Source organism: Pristis pectinata, chromosome 5 (assembly GCF_009764475.1).
Source record: "Pristis pectinata isolate sPriPec2 chromosome 5, sPriPec2.1.pri, whole genome shotgun sequence".
Taxonomy (NCBI): domain Eukaryota; kingdom Metazoa; phylum Chordata; class Chondrichthyes; order Rhinopristiformes; family Pristidae; genus Pristis; species Pristis pectinata.
In genome coordinates, this window is record NC_067409.1 from 92,680,521 (window position 1) to 92,708,146 (window position 27,626).

General features: G+C 39.0%; 2 protein-coding genes across 2 annotated transcripts in view; both read right to left on the reverse strand.

Annotated features, from left to right (window-relative positions):
* The window catches only part of LOC127570992 (sodium-dependent neutral amino acid transporter B(0)AT3-like), a 33,449-nt gene extending 11,770 nt beyond the window's left edge, over positions 1-21,679 (reverse strand). The window contains exons 1-8 of the mRNA XM_052016964.1: positions 21,508-21,679; positions 19,866-20,006; positions 18,437-18,574; positions 13,804-13,988; positions 11,328-11,438; positions 9,109-9,221; positions 6,139-6,267; positions 4,939-5,095 (exon numbers count right to left, since the gene is read on the reverse strand). Of these exons, the coding sequence (XP_051872924.1) occupies positions 4,939-5,095; positions 6,139-6,267; positions 9,109-9,221; positions 11,328-11,438; positions 13,804-13,988; positions 18,437-18,574; positions 19,866-20,006; positions 21,508-21,679 (1,146 nt within the window). The remainder of the gene's footprint in view (positions 1-4,938; positions 5,096-6,138; positions 6,268-9,108; positions 9,222-11,327; positions 11,439-13,803; positions 13,989-18,436; positions 18,575-19,865; positions 20,007-21,507) is intronic.
* Positions 21,680-24,483: 2,804 nt separating this feature from the next.
* Positions 24,484-27,626, reverse strand: part of slc6a19a.1 (solute carrier family 6 member 19a, tandem duplicate 1) — a 33,644-nt gene continuing 30,501 nt past the window's right edge. Inside the window, exon 12 of the mRNA XM_052015733.1 lies at positions 24,484-27,306. Within this exon, the coding sequence (XP_051871693.1) occupies positions 27,097-27,306 (210 nt within the window). The 3' untranslated portion in view covers positions 24,484-27,096. The remainder of the gene's footprint in view (positions 27,307-27,626) is intronic.

Here is a 27,626-nt window from a genome sequence, read left to right on the forward strand (position 1 = left end):
AAGAGTTTGATCTCATGATAACTCACATTAAAGGCAAAGATAATGTGATTGCTGATTGTCTTTCCCGATGTTAAATGGGAAACATGTATCTGTACTAATCTGATAGTCTGTAGTTGTGTAGCATGATAATTATTAACATTACTAACTGTATGCGCGGTTAAAATTTTCTTGGAAATTTTTTTTTTTAGGTGGGAGGTGTTACGGACTCAGTGAAAGTCCCTTTAAGATAGAGAGTGTGTGTGTATGTGTGTGTGGGGCGTGCTTACGTCAATAGAAGATAAAGGACGTAATGACGTTGTTGAAGAAGAAGAAGAAGAGAGAGAGAGAAGGGAGAGAGACACCAGCCTGCTTGTTTTCTCTATCGATGGATGAGAAACAATAACTGTGTTTGCTACTGAAATCCATGTATGGAAGTTGGAAGTAATCCGGTGGAGTTCACTTTGTTGCTGACCTGTAGAAGGAAACAGGTATTTGTGTGTGGACGACCACGGTTCGGATGCTTTTCGGGGTGAGGAAGTCACTACCGAGTAAACACTGAAGTGTCGTTTGGGTTCCATCGTGGAACATTTGGATTTCGTATGTACTCTCTCTATGTTTTTCTACATCTACATCTTATCTTCAGACAACGGTGGTTGTTGAAGAAGCCCTTGCTCATGTTTCACCTTATGGCTTGCGGAACTGAACTTTAAGAACCATTCAGGAACTGGGAGTTTTGGACTTTGTCACACACACACACGAAGAGTTTAGTTTTGGGGTTAACGTTCGAGGTTTAACATTCTTGAATTCTAACATACTAACATTTTTTTTAACTTTTATTTTACGTATTATCATAAGTAGTGATTAATAAAATAGTTTTTAACACTGAATCATGCTCAGTGTGTTTCTTTTGTTGCTGGTTCGTGACAGTGATTTCTGTTTTGCAGTGCGCAAGCACAGTAGGCAGGAGTATGCACTCCCACACACCATGTTAGCCAAAGTTTCTTCCTATCTAAAGCTTAGGATGTTCTGGCCCATTATGTGGTGTTTTTTTTAAACTGCACTTTTGCCAATTCAGGTGAATGTTAAATGGTTACTGCAGGCAGTCATTCAGATGAGACAATTACTGTATATTTGAGGAATTGGAATGAGGAAAATTATACTTTGGTAAGGACCAGCTCTTATGTGACTCTCCCAGCAACAGATGATTAGAATTGTTAACCAGAGTGACAGATTTATTGATCAGATATTTGAATTGATACAAAAATAGGTGGAAGGGCATGTTGTGATGAGGACATTGTGATTCTGCAATAGGATATAGATAGAGTGTGTGATTGGGCAAAAGCCTGGCAAATGGAGTTTAGTATGGGGAAGCGCAAGCTCATGCACTGCCTTCAGAGGAATGAAAAGTTGGATTATTATCTAAATGGAAGAGACTACAAATGAGTGAAGTTCAGAGGGATCTAGGTGTTCTAGCACATGAATCACAAACAGTTAACAGGCAGGTTGAGAATAGGGAAGTTTTATTACTGTTGAAACCACTGGTGAAACCACACCTGGAACACTGGGCATAGTTTTGGTCCAAAAAAAAGATATAGTACCGTTGGAGGTAGTCCGAAGGAGATTTACCAGGCTAATTCCTGGGATGAGAGGGTTGTCCTATCAAGAGAGGCAAGACAGTTTAGACCTGTATTCCTTGAAGTTTAGAAGAATGAGGGATGATCTCATTCAAACATACAAGATACTTGGGGTCTTGACGGAGTAGATGTTGAGATATTCTCATTTGTGGGAGAGTCATAAACAAGGGGGCATAGCTACAAAATAAAGGGCCAGTACTTTAACACTTAGGTGCATATAAACTTCTTCTCTCAGAGGATAGTGAATCTCTGGAATTTTCTGCCTCTGAGGGTCGTGGAAGCTAAAACATCAAACATATTTAAGGTGGAGGTAGATTTTGAGGGTTGTGAGGAACTGACACAGAAGAGGAGTTGAGGCCAGCATAGCTCAGCCATAATCATGTTGAATGGTGGGGCAGGTTTGAGGGTCCTGGTGGCCTATTCCTGTTCTTGTTTTCTTATGTCCTTGTGAAATGAATAGATTCATTGTTCATGTTGATCATTCTGGCCAGTTCACTGATGTAACCTATTGCAGACCTGGATTTCTTCCATTCAGCTTCTAGTAAGTCAATGGATCAATGGGTCCTTACTGGAGAAGCATTCGGAAGTAGACATAGTCAACAACGTGTCAAGAGAACAACGTATTTTAATGGTTAAAGTCATATTAAGTAGGTCACAAGGAGAACTTGCATTGTCTCTTTTGAAATTTGCAAGAGTCTTTGTTGACATACCAAATCTCCTCAAACTCCTAACAAAGTAGAGCTAATGGTGTGCCTTCTTTGTGATTGCATTAATGTTTTGGGCCCAGGATGGATCCTCCGAAGTGCTGATGCCCAGGAACTTAAAGCTGCTCACCTTTTCCACTGCTGACCTCTCAATGAGGACTGGTGTGTGTTCTCCCGACTTCCCCTTCCTGAAGTCCACAATCAATTCCTTGGTCTTGCTGATGTTGAGTGCGAGGTTGTTTTTGCAACACCACGCAACCAGCTGATCTATCTCACTCCTGTACGCCTCCTTGTCTGCATCGGAGGTTCTAGCAACAACAGTGATGTCATCGGCGAATTTATAGGTGGTGTTTGAGCTGTACTTAGCCACACAGTCATGAGTATAGAGAGAGTAGAGCAGTGGGCTAAGCATATATCCTTGAGGTGCACCTGTGTTGATTGTCAGCGAGGAGGAGATGTTACTACCGATCCGCACTGACTGTGGTCTCCCGGTAAGGAAGTCAAGGATCCAGTTGCAGAGGGAGGTACAGAGGCGCAGGATTTGAAGCATGTTGATTAATACTGAGGGGATGATGGTGTTGAACGCTGAGCTGTAATTGATAACAGCCTGACGTATGTTTTGCTGTTGTCTAGGTGCTCCAGAGCAGGGTGGAGAGCCAGTGAGATTGTGTGTACCATGGACCTGTTGTGGCGGTAGGCAAATTGCAGCAGGTCCAGGTCCTTGCTCAGGCAGGAGTTAATTCTTGCCATGACCAATCTCTCAAAGCACTTCATCACAGTAGATGTGAGCGCTACTGGGTGATAGTCATTGAGGCAGCTTACCCTGCTCATTTGAATCTGTGACCTTCTTTAGATTATTACACTGAGCCAACCTTATCTTCCTCCTAACATGAAAACTGAAATATCAAATGCAATTTCAACTTTTTCTCATTTATTCTTTGCCTCTTGTTTTTTGTATTATCAGGCACCAAGTTTTTACCTCCTTCTATAAATAAACCTTTATTTTGAATAGACCGATAACATACACTTTCTACGTATGAGTCAGGAATATTTCTAACGATCAGCACTTATTGTTTTACTGCGATAGTATATGCACAGTCAAGGTCATTGAGATATAAAGCAATGTAATAATGTTGTAAATTAATTGGTTAGCCAAGATAATTTATATCATTGGACCATTGCTCATAGTTGATCACATTGCATTGCTATTTCCTGTTTCTTAACCATTCAAGTTCTTTTATTCAGTTTGATTGCAAAAAGTGTTTGAATGCGCTCACTATTCTATATGGTTCTGAATGCATAGATGTCAAGTGAAATGTTTGGGATGAGGAAAAATGGTAAAGCTGGGAAATGGAACACATTCTCAATTTTTATGTGGGTGGAAATCTCTTGCACTCTGCACTAAATATATAGCTTCACTCCCAGGTTCTGCATTCATGTGTCACTTCCATCTCACATCACCCATAATTGTTGCTTCCAGAACAGTCACTGGCCATTTACTGCACTGAATTAGGTTGAGATTGCTGTTTAACAGATTCCTTGCAGCCATGAAGATGTGAGCAAAATCTCACCACAAGTCTGAGCACTGCTTCAAAACAGTGAGTGATGAAGTACTGAAGAATGTTGCTGGAATAAGTGTAATTGATGCTCTGTTTATAGACTGTTGAGAAGAGTTTGTTAAATAATTGAAAAATTACAGCACATAGAACTAAATATAATTGATTTACAAACAGTAAATTTCAACTTATTAGCTTAGTGAGGGTCAATTGCTTTTTACATTGGTTGGAAGCACAGTGATCATTGTTCTTTTTAGATATACAGCTAGATTCAGCTACATGTGGCATATTTGAAAGCTTACAGGTAGCCCAAAATTCGGAATTGTAATAAGCACAGGATAGATTTCAGGAGGACAGTAACAGATTTCAGGAAGGCACAGTAGAAATAGCAGATTCAATGTAATAGAAAGAAGTCTGCAGTGAATCATTTTGATATGAAAAATATGGAGAGACAATACAAACTGTAATATGATCTGAATAAAAGCTATGTGTAGACTGAGGCAGGAGAATACATGGACACAAGTCTTTGAAGGTGCCAAGACAAGTGCAGAAATCTATACTAAAAGATTCAGCAGGGATGAATAGCACATGAAAGGAATGAAGCTATCTAAACCTTTATAAAATATTATTTGTGTTCTCGCTGGAATATTATTCTCACTTCTGGGTATCATACTTTATAAAGGTTATTGGAGCCTTCATTGATTGGATACTAAAGGGTTAATTAGAATAGTTAAAGACATTAATTGGAAAAAAATGCAGTGAGTTATGATCTGGAATCACCAGGAAAAAGGAGTGGTGGAAACAGATTCAATTATGATTTTAAAATGAGAATTAGATGAATAAGCAGTGGAAACAAATTGGCTCTATTGGGACAGAGCAGGACTTTAGGTAAATTGGGCAGCTCTTTCATAAGGTCGGCAAATGTGATTGGATGATTGAAAAGACAGGCTGAAATGCAACGGAAACATAACAACCCGTTGTATCCTCCAGTGCAAGGGATTCTGATTTCATATAATTCACCTAAAATAAACAAGGTTGTCACTAATGGGAATTAAATTGAAATACCTGATCAAGAAAGTTCCGAAGATCACAGTTCTTCAAACCCAGAAACAAGATTCTGTCAGGATGGGTAGCATTCAGATCATTTACCCAACTAACATAATTTTCTTTTGTAATGTTTCCATCCTGAATATCAAATTCATTTGATATGAGTAATATATTCCTGTTAAGAGAAGTTAATGCAAATAGAATGATTAAGGACTTTCAGACTTTGTGAAAGATTAGTTCACAAGCCCCTTTTCCCCATTTGTTTACAAGCATGCAATGGCATGAAACAAAAAATATATCTTATACTGATGTCTTCTGCTCACATGCAGCAGTGAGTAGAAGGGCTAATTGTGGCTGGGATATAGGAGAAAACTCATTGTCAGTGTGTACAGAATTTGTGGATGTTTCACTGCCTCTCAGCTGCCTTTGTTCCCTGTCCTCTATGTCCCTAAGTTCTCATAATTCCCCTGCCTCTGTGCTACTCCCAACCTCAGTTCTTCCAAAGGACACACCTCCCAGTCTTCTGATCCCTTCCTGACTCACCACATCTCACTGCACAACAATTATTACCCAGTCCAATGAATTTTGACTCTGTGTGTTTAGACACCTCTTCCAATACTGGGGTCTTTTCTCTTCTCCTCAGAAACACTCTCTCTCTTTTTCAACCTCTTCCAACTTTCAAAATTGATCAGCATGTCATCCACACCCAGCTTGATACCCACCTCTTCCTGCTCATTCATCTTTGAATCCCTTCAGTTTGGTTTTGGCCTGCAACAACTCCTCACTAACGGCCAATGACTCTTCTCGATGCCAGATTTCATTCCATCCTCCTTAAGCATTTCTCCTTTGCTGTATAGAACCATCACATTCCCTCTGTAATGGGAAGCACTTCCCTATAGCAACTCCAGCACCCTCATGTCATTGTGCTTAACCTCAGTCATGGACAGTTCTTCGAAATCAATCTTTCACCAAAAATATAATCAGCCTCTTTCAAAACTTCTAAGGAAAGTTCAAACTCTAAATTAGTTTGATCCTTAAAGTGCAAAAAAGGCATTTGGTGTGGAAATTATGCTGTGGTTCCTCAGAGGTGCATAGCAAAAATTTATTAGCATGTAGTGACATATTTAATTGTAAACATCCAAGGTTTTGAAGTAGTACATTTTTGAATAAACTAGCATAGATTATAATGAACAGGGTAGCTTATGGAACTCCACTTACTCGTTCAAGCAATCCCAATTAGCCATAGTTGCCTTAAATCCAAGTATGGAGAAGGTGGGGATGGAAGCAAAGATAGAAGTAAAGCTGTTAATAACAGCTACCATCACAGCGTCCACCTCACAGTCATTCCTTAAAAAGCAGAAGAACTTTTTGTTAAATTTATATCAGGCAGTTGATTTATACCAGCCAAGGAAAACTAAAACTGTTAGCTGGGAAGGTAAGCTGGTGAGTATTGAGCTTAGTTATCTAATTCAGTAATTGAAGTCACTGTGTTTGGAGTTCTTGATTATGTCCTGAGCAAGAATTGCAAACTATGGTTCTACCAGTTTGATGATTTCTGTTTATATCTATGATTCGCTCCTTATGATTCTACCGGAGAATGATTTGGGTTTTCTGTTCAAATAATAATAGCAAAGAAGTTATCTATCTATTCATTTATCTCAGTGCACCTGTTTATTATTCTGTTCCCTAATTAAATAAAACTTAGTTCAGAATTGCCAACATTTTGCATTGAAGGCCTTTATCTAATTTTGGGGATACTTCCCTTATCTTAACCAATATGGGAATAAAAGATTGGACCCTCACGTCTGAGTCAGATTTTTGTGTGTTCAAGTCTCATTTCAAATAAAGGTTTTTTATTAATTCATTTTCAGGATCTGGACTTTGCAGGCAAAGCCAGCATTTATTGCCCATCCTTAATTGCCCTTGAGAGGGTGGTAACGAGCTGCCTTCTTGACTCGCTGCAGTCCTTCTAATGAAGGTACACACTCACAGTGCTGTTGGGTGGGGAGTTCCAGGATTTACACCCAGTGAAGGGCCAGTGATAGATCTCAAAGTCAGGATGGTGTGTGACTTGCAGAGGAACCTGTAGGTGGTGCACCTTTAAATAAGTGGTTAATAGTGTGCCAATCAAGCAGGCTGCTTTGTCCTGCGTGGTGTGGAGCTTTTAAGAGTTATTGGCACTGCGTTCATCCAGGCAAATGGGGAGTATTCCACCGTGCTCCTGACTTGTGACTTGGAGATGGTGGAAAAGCTTCGTGGTATCAGGAGGTAAGTCACTTATCACAAAATACCTAGCCTCTTATCTGCCCTTGTAGTTACACTATGTGGTTGGTCCAACTGAGTTTCTGGTTAATGGCGACCCCAAGGATATTAATAGTGTGGGACTCAAGCAATGATAATGTCATTGAATGTCTTTTGTTTGGAGGTGGTCATTGTCTGTTTTTTTTATGGTGCAAGTATTCCTTGCCACCTATAAGCCCCTGTTGTCTAGCTCTTGCTTCATGCAGGCAAGACTGCTTCATTTGCTGTGGACTTGCAAATGAAAGTAAATGTTATGCAATCATCAGTGATTATCCCCATTTCTGAGCATAAAATGGAAGAAAGCTCATTGATGAAGCAGCTGAGGATGGTTGGGCCTTCGGACATTGCCCTGAGGATCCCCTGCAATGATCTTTTGGGACTGGGATGATTAACCCCTGACAACCACAGCCATATTCCTATATGCAAGGTATGATTCCATCCGCTGGAGTGTTTTCCCTCTGACACCCAAGGACATCAGTTTTGCCAGGCACCCTGAATGCCATACTTTGTCAAATGTTGCCTTGATGTCGAGGGCAGTCACTCTCATTTCAACTCTGGAATTCAGCTCTGTGGTCCATGTTTGGACTAAAGCTGTGATGAGGACTGGAGCTGAGCGGTCCTGGTGACATCCAGTCTGGGCATTGGTAGGTGGGTTATTTCTGTGTAAGTGCCACTTGACAACATTGTTAATGACATGCTCCATCACTTTGCTGATGGTTGAAAAAAGACTGATTAGGTGGTAATTAGCTGGATTGGATTGGACCTGCTTTTTGTGAACAGAACAGAACACTGTTAGGTAGTTACCAGTATTATAACTGCTCTGGAATGGCTCAGCTAGAGCACAACTAGTTTTGGAGTGCAGATCTTCAGTACTGCAGCTGGGGTGCTGCTGGTCCCTTAACCTTTGCTGTATCGAGTGCTCTCAGCTGCTTCTTGATGACAACTTGGAGTGATTCAGATTGGCTAAACAGGGGCTTCAATGATGGTGGAAATTTCAGGAGCAGCCAAAGATGACGTGCTACTGCTACCTAGGGCCTTGGTAAAACCGCACCTGGAGTTTTGTGTACAGTTTTGTTCTCTTTATCTGGGAAATGATGTTCTTGCCATGGAGGGAGTGCAATGAATGTTTACTTCACTGATTCCTGAAATGCATTGATTTATGAGGTAAGATTGGGTCAATTAGTCACTGGAGTATAGAAGAATAAGAGGGGATTTCATAGAAGCCTATAAAATTCTAACAGGACTAGACAGATTAGGATGTTCCTGATGACTGGGGAATCCAGAACCAGGGGTCATAGACAGAATGACATTTAGAACCAAATCAGGAGAAATTTCTTCACTAAGAATGTAGTGAACTTGTCAAATTCTCTATACTGAAGCCAGTGGGGCCAAGTCATTAAATATATTTAAGAAAGAGATAGATATATTTCTTAATGTTAAAGGGATCAAGGAATATGGGGAGAAGTGGAAACAGGATACTGGAGCAGATGATCGGCCATATCGAACAGTGGAGTAGGCCTGAACAACCAAATGGCTGCTCCTGCTCATATTTCCACTGTTTCATAGACAATCCCTCACATACCACCTTAATGAAAGCTTTTGTAGGACATTAGCATATGGATACTTAACACATTTATATGTAATTATTTTACACTCAGTTTTAATGGATGCTCTTCTGTATACTTGGTTAGCAGCTCTGTTAATGTAGCAAAAAAGAATAATATATGAATAATGTATGCCACATTGTTGGAAGTACATTGGTGATATTAATTATCTCATAATAAAATCTAATATTATGTCTTTATAAATTCTTATTACATTCCTCATTTCCTTCATTTGTTTCTTTTCTGTACTTGTGAAGGCTATAACAGAAAGTAACATTCTTACTTCAGTGAGTTATAGCTGGAGAATGCAATTAGTCCTCCAAAACCCAAAGACAATGAGAAAAAGATTTGGGTCACTGCATCTAACCACACTCTTGGTTGGCTCAAAGCAGTCAACTGAAAGAAAATGAAATTAAATCAGAGAAGAAATGCACTTACGGAAAATAATCACCATTTATATTAGCTTTAATTTTAACTGTGATTTTCTTTGTTGATAGCTGAGTGGCTGATGCATGTAGAAACCCATCAAACCAAGGCACTGAGATATGTACAATGCCTGATGTGAAATGCACAATCTCACTATAGAACTTCCACCCTTTTTCCTAAATCCAGAGAGCTGAGTCACAAATTGACAAAACCAAGATCCATAATCCCCAGGTGCAAGCAACTGTGCAGTCTCTGGAGAGACCACATCTTGATTACATCATACAATTTTAGTTTACTTATTAAAGGAAGGATGTAGTTTAGATGCAGTACAGTAAATGTCCCCTAGATTGATTCCCAGGATGTTTTAAGAGGAAAGATTAAGCAGAACAGACCTGTACTCTCTGGAGTTTAGAAGAATAAGAGAGAAACTCATTGAAACATGAGGCTGGGAGAGGAATCTAGTAGTGGGTATGTAGGAGTGTTGCCTCAGGATATGATATTGGCCAGTTAAGAAGGAGATGTCTTGGAAATCCTTCTCTTTGAAGTCCTGAATCTTTGGAACTTTCCATCCCAGACATCTGTGTCATTAAGTATATTCAAGAGTGTGTCAGTCTCCAATAAAACCACAACCTTTCCTTCAAGAACTCCATTCAAGCTATTCCTTTCTGACTATGTTGTTGCCTGCATGCAGCACCAGATGGTTGCAAAACCCACTGAATAACACAAAGCCCTCCAAATATTGTGATTCCTCTATTGTCTATGGGATCACTGAGGTCTCCCTTGTGAGGTCTCCATGTAAAAAACTAAATCCTTGCCACAGTCTCAGGACAGGTTCAAGATTATCCTGTTGACTTTAGAACACTTCATCCAGACCCTCGTCTCACTACTCCACCCCTCCACCTCCATCCTTACTGAACCTTTCAGAATTTAACTGCCGATGCTACTTGATGTATAATTGGTTCATACCAACATCTCCTCATGCAAGGTCTGACTAGTGATAGTGCACTATATTAACAAATCAATGTTAACGGACCACTTCAGCTCCAGAGCAATTGGAATTGTCAATGCTACATCAACACTTGTCCTTCAATAGTATTTATAGCTCGGAAGCAAACCATTTGGCCAATAGGTTGGTGCTGGTATTTTCTTGTCTATTTGAATTAATTTTTTCATCTCTCTCTGGCATCTCTCTTTTCCCTTCCCTCATGTAGATATCAAGCTTCCCCTTCAATGTATCAATGTTATCTGCTCTCTGATTTTTCTTTGTATTAATGTAGCATTACTTCCTCGTGATTTTTTTTCCCACTAGAAATTTTGCATATCTTCTTTAATCCTGCATGGCCATCTGATAAAGTTTTCAAATAGCTTTCATTGGTTCCACATATCTCAGGGAACCAGCTGGACTGTAGAGGGGAATTTAGTAGTACAATTGGCCCATTGAAGTGTTGAGTCCCAGTGCCACTATACAATCAACAAAGCAAAATAAAATTAAATGGTGTATTAGTACATGATAGTGTCAGCAAAAACACTTCTGCACTTGCCCATGTGAGAGATTTTGCAGCACTGTGCCTACCTTCATGGTTAATGTACCTTAGAAGAAAGTTATCCTCAGTCCTGAGGACTGCCTAGGAGAAGAAATTACTATACCTATTGATACAGAAAGCAATATATTACTGATATATCTAGAGAGATAAATTAGATGGAATGGAGGCATTGTAGTTGGGTTATTGCACTAGTACACAAAAAGTCTAGACCATTGATTCAGAGATGAGTTTGACTTCAATCTGGCATAAAAAGTTAGCATCAGCAATAATAAGTGTCACAAATTAGTAATTGCTGTAAAATCCCATCCTGTTGACAAATGTCCTTCAGGGCAGAAAAGGTACTGTCATAAGGTGGTCTGATCTGACCCACCAGGGTGTTGACTCTTAATTGCTGTCATAAATAATGTCAGCTCAGAGATCAATTAGGGCTTGGCAACTCACACTGTCCTTGCCAACAATGTCTGATCATGTGAAAAAATACAAAAACTTCTTTATGTGTGTTATTGACATACAATTAAGTGTGCTTACTTACTTCTGGAGTAATTAGGTAGATTAAACCATCAACAGCCCCAGGCAGCGTTAATCCTCGTACAAGGAGAATGAGTAGTACAAGGTAAGGGAAAGTTGCAGTGAAGTAAATGGCCTGCAATACAAAATGAGCAGATTTTTAAACAATTAATAATGTTCTTCCCCCGTTTGAAATCTGAAATTGCTTAATTGTTGACCATGGACAATCGTGACCAACAATTATGCTGGAGAAGGTGCAGAGGAGATTTATCAGGATGTTGCCTGGATTGGAGGACTTTAGTTATGAGGAGAGATTGGGTAGCTGGACTTATCTTCCCTGGAAGGAGGTAATGGGGTAACCTGCCAGAGGTATATAAAATTATGAGAGGCACAAACAAGGTAGATAGTCAAAATCTTTTCCCCCATGGTATGCGTGCCAAAAACAAGTGGGCATAGGTTTAAGGTAAGAGGAAGGAGTTTTAAAGGGACTTTGAGGGGAAAGATTTTTTTAAATACACAGACAGTGGTTGATATCTGGAATGTGCTGCCAGAGGAGGCAGTGAAGTCAGATACAATCATATGTTTAAGAGACTTTTAGACAGTCACCTAAAAGGCATGGTTTATAAGGACATGGACCTTATGTGGGCAAATGGGATTAGTGGAGAGGGACAAAAAGGTCGGCATTGACATCGTGAGCCAAAAGGCCCGATCCTGCTCTGTATGACTCCATGACCCTAACTATGTCCTTTAGGACTGATACCTTTGATGTTCTGGGTTCATTAGGCAGGTATATAACAAGCAGGTGCAAATGCTAATTTGTGTTCTCTGTGTCCCTTGTAACAGAATCTGGAGAAGGAAAGCTTATTTTGAATATCCCCTGAGCAATGTAACATCCATGATATTATATTTAAACTAGCATAACTTTAAGGGTTCAGACCTGGCTTGCACTCCACTGTTGGGATCCACTTACACTTTTGTGGATGCTAATATGTCTGTGCATACGAGCCGCACCAGCATCACTGTGAAGCTGAGACTCCTTTCAGGACCAGGACCAAGAGCAATATGGTGCAGTTTAGGAGATCCACATAGCAGGTTCCATCTGGGAGATTGCTATTTGCTATGTAAGGATCTCTGCTCTTTCCCTGGATGGAAGGACTAACTGGGGTCATATCAGTCTCCTGCGTTAGATCTATAGCAAGTCCATAGGAACTCCAGAGGAACTTCAATCCCCAGTTGGTTAATAGAAAAATGTGGTGTGTTGCATTTATAATTGGAAGCTTTCCAGTTGCTATATGTAAGTAAACAATGGGTTATAGTTTTATGGAAAGCTTTCTGCAGAACTTTGAATTTTAACTCAAATAGCCTGGTGTGGAACTGGAGTTGAGGTGGCAGAGGCTGAGATCCGATTCAGCCCCTCGTGTTTCAAAGAGGATTTAAAGCCTGCCAATGGAAGATAATAATCCTGCTGATACAACCTTGGAAAACCAGGTGAAAGGAAAGCATTAATGCAGCAGCTTTCACAATGTGTCAAAGCATTATGTAGCGTAAGTAACACAGCAGCCAATTTGTATAATCCATTCTCCACATCAATACCATGACAATCAGTTTTAATTAATTTGACTGGAGAGTTAAGTATCGATTAGGACATTGGAGAGAGTTCCTCCTTATTTTTGCATCCACCTGAAAGGGCAAACAGCTTCTCAGATAAACGTCTCATCCAAATAACAGCACCTCCAGGCAGTACAGCACTCTCTCAAAACAGCATGGAAGCCCTAGTTTGGATTATATATTTAAATTTCCAGCATGGGATTTGAGCCAATAAAATTGGTTTATTGTTGTCACATGTACTGGGGCACAGTGAAAAACTTTGGTTTGCATACCATCCATACAGATCGTTTCATTACAATAGTGCATTGAGGTAGTACAAGGGAAAACAATAACAGAATGCAGAATAAAGTGTTACCATTACAGAGAAAGTGCAGTGCAGGCAGACAATAAGGTGCAAGGCCATAATGAAGTAGATTGTGAGGTAAAGAGTTCATCTTATCGTAGTAGGGGTCTGTTCAATAGTCTAATAACAGCAGAATAGAAGCTGTCCTTGAGCCTGGTGGTACATACTTTCAGGCTTTTGTACCTTCTGCCTGATGGGAGGGGGGAGAAGAGAGAATGTCTGCGGTGGCTGGGGCCTTTGATTATGTTGGCTGCTTTACAGAGGCAGTGAGAAGTGTAGACAGAGGGGGGTCTGGTTTCCGTGATGTGCTGAGCTGTATCCATAACTCTCTGCAGTTTCTTGTGGTCTTGGACAGAGCAGTTGTCATTCCAAGCCGTGATGCATCCGGATAGGATGCTTTCTATGGTGCATCGATAAAAATTGGTGAGGGTCAAAGGGGACATGTCAAATTTCTTTAGACTCCTAAGGAAGTAGAGGTGCTGGTGAGCTTTAAATATCCTTAAATTATTATTGAATTTAAAATGCCAAATAAGTTTTATTTAAAGCTTGCCTTTCCAAAGCTTTCAATCCCTCTTATAACGCAAGTATACACAACCAAACAAGCAGCAATGAGGCACAAAACCAGCCACCACTGCAGGCCACCTCCATTCATGTTAATATCAGGACTGATATTTAATGTCTCTCTGTACCAGAAGTAATCCACTGAAGTACTCTGTTCACACTCTTTAATAAACCCTACAAAAAAATGAAAGATAGTGAGTAGAATTTCCCAAAGGCAAGGTGTCAAAAATATTACTTAATAAATGAAGTTAGATGTGGAACGAAGTAGACATTAATATGCACAACCATTAGAAGTGATAATGTACCAGCAACTTCAAGAATACAGGTCTTCTGGTGTGAATAATCCTGGAACTCAAAGAAGTATAAATGAATTCTGTATGTTGGCCAAACTAGTGAAACATTAAATTCAATTACTTAAAAAAGAATGGAACAAAAAGGGACTGTTCACTCTATCAAGATAATTCCCTTCATAAACTATTTACCAGTTAATTGATTCCATGCCTTCCCTGTCTGTTCACATCCATGAGCGAAGCGAACAGTCAACGCAGCCTCAAGGAAACAAACCTCTGTAATATGCCCTCCCACCAAGGGAAATGAAGAAACCCCAAATATTAATGTAGCCCTTCATCTACACCGCATAACTGTTACCTACAAAAATGTTTTCTTGATCACAACCACAAGGAACTATTTGATTTTGTAGAGCAATTCATCATCCATTTCTAACTTCATCCTTATAGCTTTTAAATTAAAACATACACAGTGCTTTTTCACTAAAGAAAATCACAATATTAAACCACTTATTGTGGCACCCCTAGAAAATATTCTAATTGCCATTTTTTCTAAAAGCTTCCCAGATTTGTACTTATCCTCCAGTTTTGCAAATATAGACTGAATTAAATAATCTGCTTAAATCTATATTACATAAGCTATTTATTATTTGAGATACATTGGTCAGATCCCATCTTTCTTCTGTTTAAACACTGAATTCTCTGTGTCTTACTTATGTGTGTGGGGAATCCAACAGGCAGGAGGTTACAAGCATCAAACTACCCTGATCTTGGTAGCACGAGGCCTGGGAGACTTTTACTCTTTCGGCCTAACCTTTATGACCTCTGTCAATTAACCTCCCAAAATATTATGAAGTAGCTGTTGGTTGGTGGTTGGGAGTCTAACTTTGGGCAGCAGCAGTGACACCTGGCCCTCAGGAAATTCTCCAGCAGAAAGTTACAGACGGACATTGCAATCCAGGAGTGGGGGACTGATCCTGGGGCAGGAGTAACTCAACCTTCCTTGTGAGGAATGCTCCTGATCCTCCTGACCTCACAAAGGAAGGCAAAGAAGGAAAAAGACTTTTTTTTGAGGCCTCTTCTGACCAGTTTCACTTTATTGCTACCCTAAAGTGAAAAGCCAGTACCTATTCAGGTCACCAGTTAGAATTACACGAGGCCTCATGATATTGTCAGACACTGATCTGCCAGTTTCAGGGTGGTATCATTGCCATCTGCTCAGAAGACCAGATTAATGTGAATAAAGCCGAAAATTGACACATTAAGTCACGTGAACAATCTGAACTGTACACTTTAATGTTGTCTTAGAATTGCCCTAGAATCATCATTTCTGACATAATATTCAAAGAATGCTGTGGTGATATATTAGACACATTTAACTAATGAAATATATGAGGAACTTATCTTTTTGAGTTTATTTTTATGACATTATGGGACTTAAAAATTGTATGAAGAGTCAGATAAAAACAGAGGTTCTGTGCATATTTTTAGCATTTGTATTAAAATGTTGTCTACTTTCAGGAAGTATATTTAAAATGCACTTCTGTCATTGTTTTGTGCAGTTTGGAGAAAAAGAAAGTGCAAATGATTTGTAAGTGGCTTTAGAAAAATTGATTAAGATGGCATTAATGATCTTGGATAGACATCTCACAGAAACATTTGATCGTGTCACAACCTAGCCTGTGAAGACACAAAGGATTCTGCAGATGCTGGTATCTGGAGCAACACACACAAGATGCTGGAGGAACTCAGCAGGTCAGTCAGCATCCATGGAGAGACATAAACAGTCGACATTTCAGGTCGAGACCCTTCATCAGGATACTGACTGACCTGCTGAGTTCCTCCAGCATTTTGTGTGTGTTGCTCCAGAATCTCTTGTGCCTCCATTTTGGTGCTCCACGGCGAAGTTTCTTCGAAATGTGCCTACTCTAAAGAAGTTTTCCTCCTCTACCAGTCCTGATGAAGGGTCTTGACCCAAAACGTCGACTGTTTAATTCTCTACATGGATGCTGCTTGACCTGCTGTTTTCCTCCAGCGTGTTGTGTGTGTTACAACCTAGCCTGTGCTGCATTTAGTGAATAAAGTCACACTTCCACTGGTGGTGATGCTCAATTTATGTTAGAACAGTTCAACAAGATTTCATTGGGTATACTGTGCTTTGGAATGACATGAGGGCATGAAATAAATGGTAGAACTTGACAGTATTTCTCTTTTTCTTTAAAATAATAGATTGTCAGCTTGGGCATATTCATGACTTTGTTACTATTAGATTACCCCAAAGCCTCTTATCAAATTGAGTAATGGTATAGAGCAGAATTAATGCAATTCAGGCAAAATATACCAGCTGTTACTTTCTAGAAATCTATGGGGAGCCACCACAGTTCTGTAATCCTTTGGCTACCCAATCAGCTGTGCGATGATCATCCAACAAGTCAGAAGCAGGAGTTATCCACCCAACCGGCCAGCCTGTAGCCAACAGGTAATCATCAGCAGAAGCCAGCTGGGCAGTAACAGAAGCAGCAAATTCCCCAGGAATATCAGCATCAGAGCCTCAATGGCCGTCTAGAGTAGGAGGTTCAGCCAGAGTGGGAGAGATATAGGAGACAATCTCAATTTCTGTGGACAGCTTCTAAGTTAATATAAGACAGGCCATTGCTGCTTTCTCTACCCTGATTCTGCTGTTACCAAGCAGAGGAAATTATTGCTGTGTTAGGCAACTTTCACAGAAAGTTGTAAACAGTGGAATTGTACAGTGTAAGCAGATGTGATCACATTTCCCACAACATTTGCTGAAATATACATTCCATAAATGACTCCACAATGATTTTATTGTGATAAATAGGGAATAGTTTCAGCTTTCTGGAGAATGCAGGCAGGTATTCATGTTAAAATTCCACATTACAAACAAAATACCAACTAAGCAATGATTCTGTTAAATATTCACTTCTCATAAAGTATTGGCTGGACATTGGTTAACCAGACTTCTCTTTAATCTTTGAGATCCAGCTCAAACTCCAAAAATGTTCCCCCCCTTACAGGAACTTTGAAGGCTTGTTGTGAAATGGTTAGTCACACCCAACTCTTTTCCGTGTTCCTCACATGACATCACCTACAATTCAGCTCCAAACAAAATCACACTTATAAGACAACAATCTATGTATTAGCAACACTAAAATGTAAGGAAATAAACAGTTGACATTTCAGGTCGAGACCCTTCATCGAGTCCTGATGAAGGGTCACGACCCGAAACGTTGACTGTTTATTTCCCTCCATAGGCGCTGCCTGACCTGCTGAGTTCCTCCAGCATTTTGTATGTGTTGCTCCAGATCCCAGCACCTGCAGAATGTCTTGTGTCAACATATGTACTAGATTCAACTTTCGTCGAGCATCTGCTAGTTTCAGGTGGTAATCAGAACAAAAGGAAATACTTTCAGTGGGATTTAGTTCTACTGGATTCATATTGAGTTGGAGTTATTCTTCTTATTCAGGTCAAACCCGAGCTAGGTTTATGAAGCTCACCAGTAGAACATTAAAATATTAAGAAGGGGACAGGGGAAGGCTATACATTGCTTTTAGTCTCATTCACATGTAAGGTGGCAGTCATTATCACCTGTATGGAACCTGATGAGAACAAGACATGGACCAGTTGAGGAGGATTTAAAAGGATCTCAGAATTGTTCAAAGGGAGTACATTTGGCAATTTTGAGCTTCTTTCAGCTTGTGTTTTCAGTTAGCAGTGAGTGTTTCATGACCCTCAGTGAATTTAAATATTTATATAACCACAAGGCCCCTTTATTGGAAGTGGAGGGCTTGATAGTGAGTCTTGAGGTGGTGTATTTGCAGTGGAAAGAACAATCAGAGGTATGATAGTCAGGTCAGACCACCCTCTAGGTATGCTTGAGACTCCCACTGAATCTTAACATCCACCCAGGGACAGGTAGCAAACCTCCCATTACCTGCTGTTGTTGGTGGAGTTCCCATTTTTCAATAGCATTTGAGCCAACTGTCTAAATAAGGAACATTACAGTGAATCTCTGCCTAACCATTGTGCTGAAAGATAAAGAGAGCACAGTGATCAAGAGCAAGTTTTGATTATGTGACCACATTTGCCCAGATGCTACTAATCTTTCCTAGAACCGTCCTTCATTGAGCAGCTAAACCAAGGGAGTACAGAACAAAAGTAAAATGCAGTGGATACTGAAAACTGGAAATAAAAGCAGAAAAGACGGAAATGATAAACCGGTCAGCTTGCATCTGGTGAGAAGGAAGTATCGTTAGCAATGTAGGCCATTGACCTTTCATCAGAAGACAATTAAACTCTTCTTTATTATTAACCTGTATGATTGTTGTTTAAGGGACAATTTTTCCATGGTAGTGGTTCCTCAAATGAATGAAAAAAGTACCAGAGTGTCCATGCAAGGAGGGTGTTATAGAACAGCCCCTGCAGGAAGGATGTCAGCATGGAGGCAATGCCTGCGACAAAACAAAGAAGATATTGATCAAAATTGCAAGAGTTTATTTAATGGTTTGCAACATAAAGTAATTAAGTTACAAAATACTTTATGTTGGAATTGACAAATCTACAAATATAAGCGTACTGAATTAGTAATTACTACTTACATTAGCAGATATGAAACAATGGTCTTCTACATGCCTTTAATGGCTACTTGATTGTATAATATATCAACTAATGAGCAATGAATATCTATTTATCTGTCTCATTATTGTTGTAAGAGGTCCATACACACAAGTATACACCAGATATATGTACAGTATATTTTGGAATGGGTTCACATCTTGCTAATTTTCAGGGTACCAGAGTTAAAACTGGAATCTATTCATTTATAGAAAACATTTACTAATTTTGCTATGAAACTGGAATAATTGGAGACTAGTTGAAATCACTGAGATTGCACCTTTAAGAAGGTCAGATGAAAATATGTTGATGTTTATAGAGGGGTCCATTGTACTTGAGGAAAGGAAAGGTAGATAGCGTGGGTGCTATGGCACCTATCCTTGAGACAGTCAAGCACATGGTGTTCGAAAATTAAACCAAGTAGACAGAGAGCACAAGCATCCATGATTGTTGAGGTTGGTGTCAATCTGAAAGGCAGATCAGGTTGTCACTGCTATGATGGTGAAAAGAAGCTACCTGGCATTATCCGTATCATTGTCATCAGGCAAGTTTGGAAGAAGAAAAGTCAACCAGCTCCTGCCTCCTCTCACAGTGGTCATTTTAATATTTTCAAATTATGGGCCACAAATAATTTTTAAAAAATAACAGCTGCTGCAAGCTATTACTGTGTTGAAAACCCAGCAACTTGTAGTGGGAAGAGATAGTAGAATGTCATAAATTATTGGATGACTATTGTTTCCCAGGGAGCTGCAATGTATCAGTAAGGACTACACCAGAAAAGCATGTAGACAACTTTACTTGGTGATTATATTTCTTATGATTAAAATGTAAATTGATTTTAGACTTCTATATTAGTTTGCATGCTTGGCACCTTGTTAATATTACTATAATAATAAATTCCCTCTCCCCAATTAAAAATCTTTGTTAATATCAACAGTCAACCTCATGTCAAATAGGCTCATATTAATCGAAAGGTCAGTTTCTATTCTACAACACAGCCTCTCATTGTAAACATTAATATTAGAGGATCTGCAAATTATAAATACAGTCTATTCAAGGACATTAATGATGCCCATTTTCTAAATCAAAACACAATATATTTCTTAAATCTCAGAAGTGAGAACTTACCCACACCTCCCAGATAGGGAGAAATAGATCTCCAGACATCAATACTACCTCTCCGGAGTCGCTGACCGATCGCTAACTCAAGGTGAAGCAGTGGAATTCCCTCAATGGTTAGTGCAATAAAATAAGGAATTAAAAAGGCTCCTGTGGTCATAAATTGAAAGAATAAAGAAGGAGCTTCAGCAAAATTCATTTTTATTTGCAGTCGAGTGCCTTTCTTTCCTCCCTGCAGTTCTTCACCACTTTGCACTTCATTGCCTGGAATTTAATTCCCGATGGGTAACGCTGAAAATGATGTATGCTCCTGAGATTAATTGCAGTGAGTAACTAATAGTTTCACTGTCAGAAAAACTGTAGATTTTGGTCCAATATATTGACATGACTTGCACTGTTACTGAGCAGAAAGAGGGAGATTAAATGAAATGTGGAGGATGAGCTATGTGGGACATTGTGCAGGTGAAATCTGAGCAACTTGTTGCTTCTACACCTCTTCAGGTGGAAGTCTTCATAAGTGTTGAAAAACCCTGGGCTTTGCCTATTGTTTTGTGTCTGGTGTGGTGGGAATGGTGCAAAGATGGGGCAACCATGAAAGTGAATCCTTAGGCAAAAGATGGAATGGGACATCACAGCCCTGAGATACCCAAATATGGAAAACATAAAATTAAATGCTATAACATCTTTTTTAAGAAAAGTATCACACTGTTCCCCTCTTTATCTTTATTCTGATGTATATCTTGCGAGACAGACTGCAGCATTAAATGCTGAAACATTAACTTTGTTTCTCTTCCCACAGATGCAGGCTGACTTGCTGATTACTTCCAGCATTTTCTGGTTTTATTTTACACAATGAAGGTGAAACTGACAGTCTTCACATTGGTTCACCCTGAAACTGATAACAACTTCAGTAATTGCACATGCGCAGTTTTACAAAGAATGCTGCTGTCAGTGCACAGTGGCCATTTCAATGATCAACCCTGAATCAATAAATTGATGTGAACTTTTTCATATTAAGTAACACTGTTGTAACAAAATCACCGAAAATGTTAAGCATTGTTCAATATTATGTTTCTGGGATTTTAAAACCTGCTAATACATAACTTCTGCTGAACAATCTCTCTGGACCTGAGAGACAAATTTTACAAATGTCAAATATTTTTCCCTGAGAAGACCTGTTTCTGTGCTCTATGACTCCATGCCTTAGTGTCGTATATTAGTGTCTGACCAAATTAGAATATAATTGAGGAAATTATAAGTCATTGACTAAAGTAACTGAATCACGTTCTCCTATTCCAATAATAGTAGGTGTTTCTTTAGATAGAAAAAGAAAGGATTAATTTTAGTTTTTGATCATTTCACCAATCAACCAATTAATAAAATCCCTTACACTCACAGATAACTGTAAGTGACGGGGACAGAGATGGAAAATGTTCTATTGATATTTTTTGATGAATTATTTCCACGCTGGCATTGAACTACTTATTTCAAACATTTCCATCCTCTGCTGTGTGTATATTGTTTTATATATTTAAAGCTCATTGTCTAGTAGCACAGTGACTTTCAAACTTAGGAAATTGCAGACTGCAGAGAAACTTGTGAAGGTAAACCACAGGCATATGTATGGGATTTATCTGTGAAGTTTACTCACCACCTCCGTAGGTCTGACAGAGGTATGGGAATCTCCACACATTTCCCAGACCAACTGCAAATCCAGTGCAGCTCAGGATATACTGTAACTTATTGTCCCACTTTGCCCTCTCTTCCTTCTGGCTTTCAGTATCGTTACCCACGACACAATCATTCACTCTGTCTGCTGCCATGTCATTTAACTGGGACTAGATGGAGGGAAGTGTTCAGTTTCTCAACTTTCCTGTCATTTCAATAATACTTTCAATTAATGTGTTATATATTAACTTCACTGAGTTTGTCAATCGATAATAAGGCAACAGGAATTTAAAGTAATTCTGCAACTGAAATTATACACAATGTGGACAATATTTAATGAAGATGGAAAGTTATTCATAGCTTCCTGGATTCCTTCAAGAACTAACACTTAAAATGTCACTAGCATTGTCTGTGTCTTTAAAAAAAAATCAAATAATCTGTTTGTGTTTATACATAGAATTTTTCTCCAGATTTCCTAACCCTCTCTTTAATATAGTGAGTATTGTTACAATATCGATCCAAAGGTGCTGGCAGCTCATCCTTATCCCACTCAACCAACCGGTCATTGGGTGAAACTGAACAAGAAGTGTTAGCAAGCATACTTTTTCAAGTGGAGTGGACGTGGTATACACGACTGACTTGATCCTTACCTTCCACCCACAAGCATGGTACTGTCACAGGTGTCACTGTTCAGTGAACAGAAACCCATGACTGATTCTTCCCATTCTTGGTCTAGGGACATTGAAACAAATTGGATCACCCTCATCATCAACTCAGCAGAGTTTAATTGATTCAGAGATCACACCTGGTGAGCTCTTGATGCAAATCTTTACAGCTCATTACAGCACGTGGCAGTGCATTTGCCAGTGGAGCTCTTGGGGAAGGGCTCAAGGCGGATTAGTTGCCTTGTTTTTGCTGATTTCAATGTGAGCAGAACACAGAGGGGGAGTGAGCTGAGGAGAGTTACTGAAGCCCAAGTTTAGTGGTTGTTGACCCAGTGTTCTTCACTGAACTTCCTGTTCAATATTTGTTGTCTCTGTAGCATTCAGATTCAGTCACAGTACCATGTCTGAGGAAGTTCACCCAGTAATGTTGGCATTGTTTAAAATTTCTAACAATAATATGTCACATAAAATATGTTTATGTATGAATATTCATTTGACAGAATTTATTTTAATACCATTACAGTCAAAGCTTTGAAAGATTTTGATGGGGGACACCATTAGAAAACCAATGCAAGGCTAGAGTAACTTGCTTGCAAATTAAGATGCCTTCTTAATGCATAGACTTGGTGTCACAATCTAAATTCAGGGCTAAAATCCAGAATCACAGATTCATATTGTTTATAATGTGTTCTCGAAATGAGACTCCAAAACATACCAAACTTACAATTTGTTTTAAATTCTATTAGATTTTTGTATCACATTTGGATGAAGAGAAGCTAAGTAGTCTCAATCTACATAATCTTCAGAATTTGGAAGAAGGGAAGTTAATCTCATTGAAACAAAATTCTTCAGTTCAACAAGCTTGATGCAAGGTGGATTTGGGGTCTTGAATTAAGTGTGTCAGCCTTGGAATAAAAGTTAAGCAGATGGGGATAAAATTCTTCACTCAAGGTTTGTCAGTTTTCAGAATTCTCTTTCCCGTTGGACTGTGGATACTCTGTCAGAGAGTTCATTCATGACTGAGGTTGGTAGGTTTTTAAACATAAAGAGACGAGATCAGAGACAAAAGGGACCAAATGTCTTACACCTTCTATTGTTTCTTATGTTCTTTTCACAGAGGGTGGGAAAATTTCTGGAATTCTCTACCCAGTAGGATTGTGGAGTAAATCACTGGGGGAATTTAAAGAAAAAGTAGATACATGTTTGATAGATCAGGGAATTGAGAGCTATAGGGAACTCATGTAGAAGAGGAGGTGAGGCCTGGGGCAGATCAACCATGATCATACTGAATGATGGACACACTTGAAGGTCCAGGTGGTTTACTCCTGTTCCTATTATGTTTGTATGTCCTTATGTTCATATTTAGCTAGGTTACCATCAGTACCACTTTACCATAAAGTGGAGAAATGGGAGATGAAGAATCAGGTAGGAAGTATCAAATGCTCTTTACAGGAGCCATTGGATTTTATTTCTATTAATTTCCATGGAAAGAACATAGAATGGATCGAGCCCTCCCTGCAATATTCCCTGGAAGATTTATTTCCTGCAAGTCTATTATATTTGAGTTTAACTTTTAGCCATTTAGCTAACAACCATGATTTTTACCATGGACTTTTATTGACATTAATGTTTCTCATAGGGAGTATTTGGCTAATGGTGGATTGACATGCTGTTTATGATCAGCCATTTCAATCCCATGGCGATATCTCCACCGTAATAATGAAAATAACAAAAAAGACTGCAGATAGTGGAAATATAAAATAAAAACAGTAAGTGCTAGAAATACTCAGCAGGTCAGGCTGCATCTGTGGGAGGAGAAACAGAGTACATGGTTTGAGGTCAAAGACCCTTTATCAGAAATGGGAAGGAGAGAGATATCTCTACTATCTCATGCCATTTTGGATGAGTTAATCAGTAGACTGTATTGATAACTTTGAAATTTACTCAGATCATTAGTTATAACTCCATGCCACTGTATATATGCCACTCTACTAACTGGAAAATAAACACCTCTATGGCTATTAAACTAAATTGAGAAATACAGCCTCCCAAAATAGATTCTGTGGTGTTCTGTTCCCTGACTGTAAGGTGCAAGGGGTTATCAAACTACCCAGACAAAACCTTAGATTATGATTTTTCTTTAATACAACATTTCAAAAACTATATGTGAGTTACCAGTAAGCTGTGTGCATGGAACTGTTTGGAGGATATCATTTAATTTCTAGGTAAAGTAAGATCAATACAACTTTCTTTGATTGCATTTTTGTTTTCCAAAGGGAAAGATATTATTTTCAGCACAGTTCCTTACATACATAGTCCCAATATTTTCTTCTCAACCTTTGTGAAACATGAAAGAAATACATGTGCAAATTTCTGCAGTCTTTCATGCAGAAAAAGTTATTTCATAATTTTTAATAGTTATGAAGTGGCAGTTTTAAAACAATTTCAAACTATTTTTTGCCTTTGCTTTCATGTTTTATATTTCACCAGAAATGACTTTCATGATCCACATTATTACTCACCAACCAGCAAGCATAAAAGAAAAAGTGTACACATTTGAAACTGACTGTTGTATTTGCAAATCAATGAAGAATAAGTTATTTTTTCTTGAGGTTGATTGAGATATTTTGAAGAAACTTTCTCTGGTTTGGCAGGAGAAGTATTGAATCAATCAATTCTTATAGCCTTAAAAGATAGCCTTTAAAATTGTCTTTTCGTGTACCCACTTACAAAAGGTTGTGACATAGAGTTACAAAAATATCATGCTGTGTCTCCATATCTGCTGTTTTCTATGAAAACGAATAGATTTAAGTGCCCAATGATAAAAACAGATCCGTATCGCTGGACTGTGAGAAGAGTACAGCATTTTCAGAAATAAGGTGGTACTCTTCTAGTGTAGATTATGTTATGTGATTTAATATTAAGCTGAGGCACTATATTGGTACTTAACATTGTCTCATTAAATTAATGGCAAATCACTGTTGCTCAGGGTAGCTGACATAAAATCACAAAATTATCAGCAGTGAAAGTTCGTCGACTTGAAACTTTAATTCTGTCTCTCTGCCTACAGATGATTACCATCAACTGCAGAATTTGGTTTTTGTGACATAATATCACTTTTACTGATCACTTACAATATATCTTAAACAACTGTCTACCCTCACAGATGTTTGACTGAGCTGATTACCAAAAAAACTTCTCATCGCCTCATATCAAGTTAGTAGAATGAGGGAACAGGAAATTAAACAGTGAACATAATTATTTTTACTCGTATTGAAAATTATTTCCCCTGAAAGCAATGGATCTGGAGAGGTACAGAAATAGGTAACATCTTTACCTCTATTAATTGTCATTGTAAGACAGGAATGATCTCCACGGTGACCTTGGAAGCAGCAAAAATTTTAAACAATGTTTATTTATTAACACTGAATTTATAGCCAGTAGATGTTGAAACCCAAAAAAATACAGATGATGGTGTAAAGTAACTACTTCAAGCATAAAGTGACTGTCTGTGGATTTTAAATGACAATATAGGTATCTATTTCATGAATGGCATAACAAAACCCTTCAGAGCATTTAACTTCAGGACTTCAAAAACTTGTGGCAGGACTCTTTGCAGCGTGGAGGAACAAGGTAACCTTGGGGTCTACATCCATAAATCCCCCAAAGTTGACGCACAGGTTGATAGGGTTGTTAAGAAGGTGTATGGTGTGTTGGCCTTCATTAGTTGGGGTATTGAGTTCAAGAGCCGCCAGGTAATGTTGTAGCTCTATAAAACTCTAGTTAGACCACTCTTGGAGTATTGTTTTTAGTTCTGGTCACCTCATTATAGGAAGGATGTGGAAGCTTTAGAGAGGGTGCAGAGGAGATTTACTAGGATGCTGCCTGGATTGGAGAGCATGTCTTATGAGAATAGGTTGAGTGAGCTAGGGCTTTCCTCTTTGGAGTGAATGAGGATGAGAGGTGACTTGATAGAGGTGTAAAAGATGATAAGAGGCATAAATTGAGTGGACAGTCAGAGAATCTTTCCCAGTGCGAAAATTGCTCATACAAGGGGGCATAATTTTAAGGTGATTGGAGGAAGGTATAAGGGGAATGTCAAAGATAATTTTTTACCCAGAGATTGGTGGGTGTGTGGAACGCACTGCCAGCACAGCTGCCGGCATGAGGGACATTTAAGAGAATCTTAGATAGCCACATGAATGATAGAAAAATGGAGGCTATGTGGGAGGGAAGGGTTAGATAGATCTTAGAGCAGGATAAAATGTCGGCACAACATCGTGGGCCAAAGGGCCTGTACTGTGCTGTAATGTTCTATCTCCTATGTTCTATGTTCAGATTCTGACATAATTCCCCTTTAAGCCATACATAAACAATGAACATTATTTTAAACTATGTATTAGCTGTGTGCCTTTTTTATTATTTATTCTTATTTTCAGGCTACTATGCATTGCCCATCCCAAAATGCATTACATTTGAGTGTCTTGCTGGGCACTTCATTTAAGAGTCAGCCACACTGGATTGACTTGTAAGACCAGATAAGAACTGGAAGATTTCCTCCCTAAAGAATAATTGTGAAGCAGGTAAGTCTTTATGAAAATCCAAAAGGTTTGTGATCATCATTCCAGATTATAAACTAAATTTAAATTCCACAGCTGATGTGGTGGGATTTGCACTCAGAACACAGGACAGGTAGTCCTAACTTCTGGATCGATAGTCTGTAGTAATATAATCACTGCGTCAACACCAAACCTTTGCAATGTATAAACAACACACCAATGTTTATCAAAATAAGAAATTAGAACAAATTTAGATATTCCAGCATCGTCCTGTGCTTTGTTTGTTTGAAGTGAATGTTTGCCCAAAATGAGCAGTGCAAGTTGCCACCGTGGCTCAGCAGAGTTCTGTTACACATCATTATTCGCTATTCCATTCACTGAGGCCATAGATGTTGCCTGGACCAGGGCTTTCTTGTCATCCTTCTTCCTGCATTTGTTTCTGATGAACATGCAGATGGCTATACCGGGTATGCATAAACTGGGCACTCCAGCTAGAATTACAATGATCACTGTCACCCAACCAGGATAATGCTGCTCAGAAAGCTGAGGGAAGTATTTCTGTTCAGGGTTGGAGAAAGATACATCTGTTAGACAAAGGATACAATCCTAGCTCTTACAGTGTCCAATATTTCAGAAAGATTCTACTAACATTCTGAAGACTGACAGGTCACATTAGTAAATATTATCTAATGCTATTAAAAAAGTAACCCATTCTGGACAGAGGAAGTTCCAAAGCACACCGGTGATGAATTCTCTAAGCAATTAATCTCCTGGAAACAGTAATTAAATGGAAAAGTAAAAACTGTCAGACTAAATGTACAGCTGTGGAAAGTTACCCAGCAAGAGCCTTAAATATTTTGTGTTATGTTAAGAAGCAA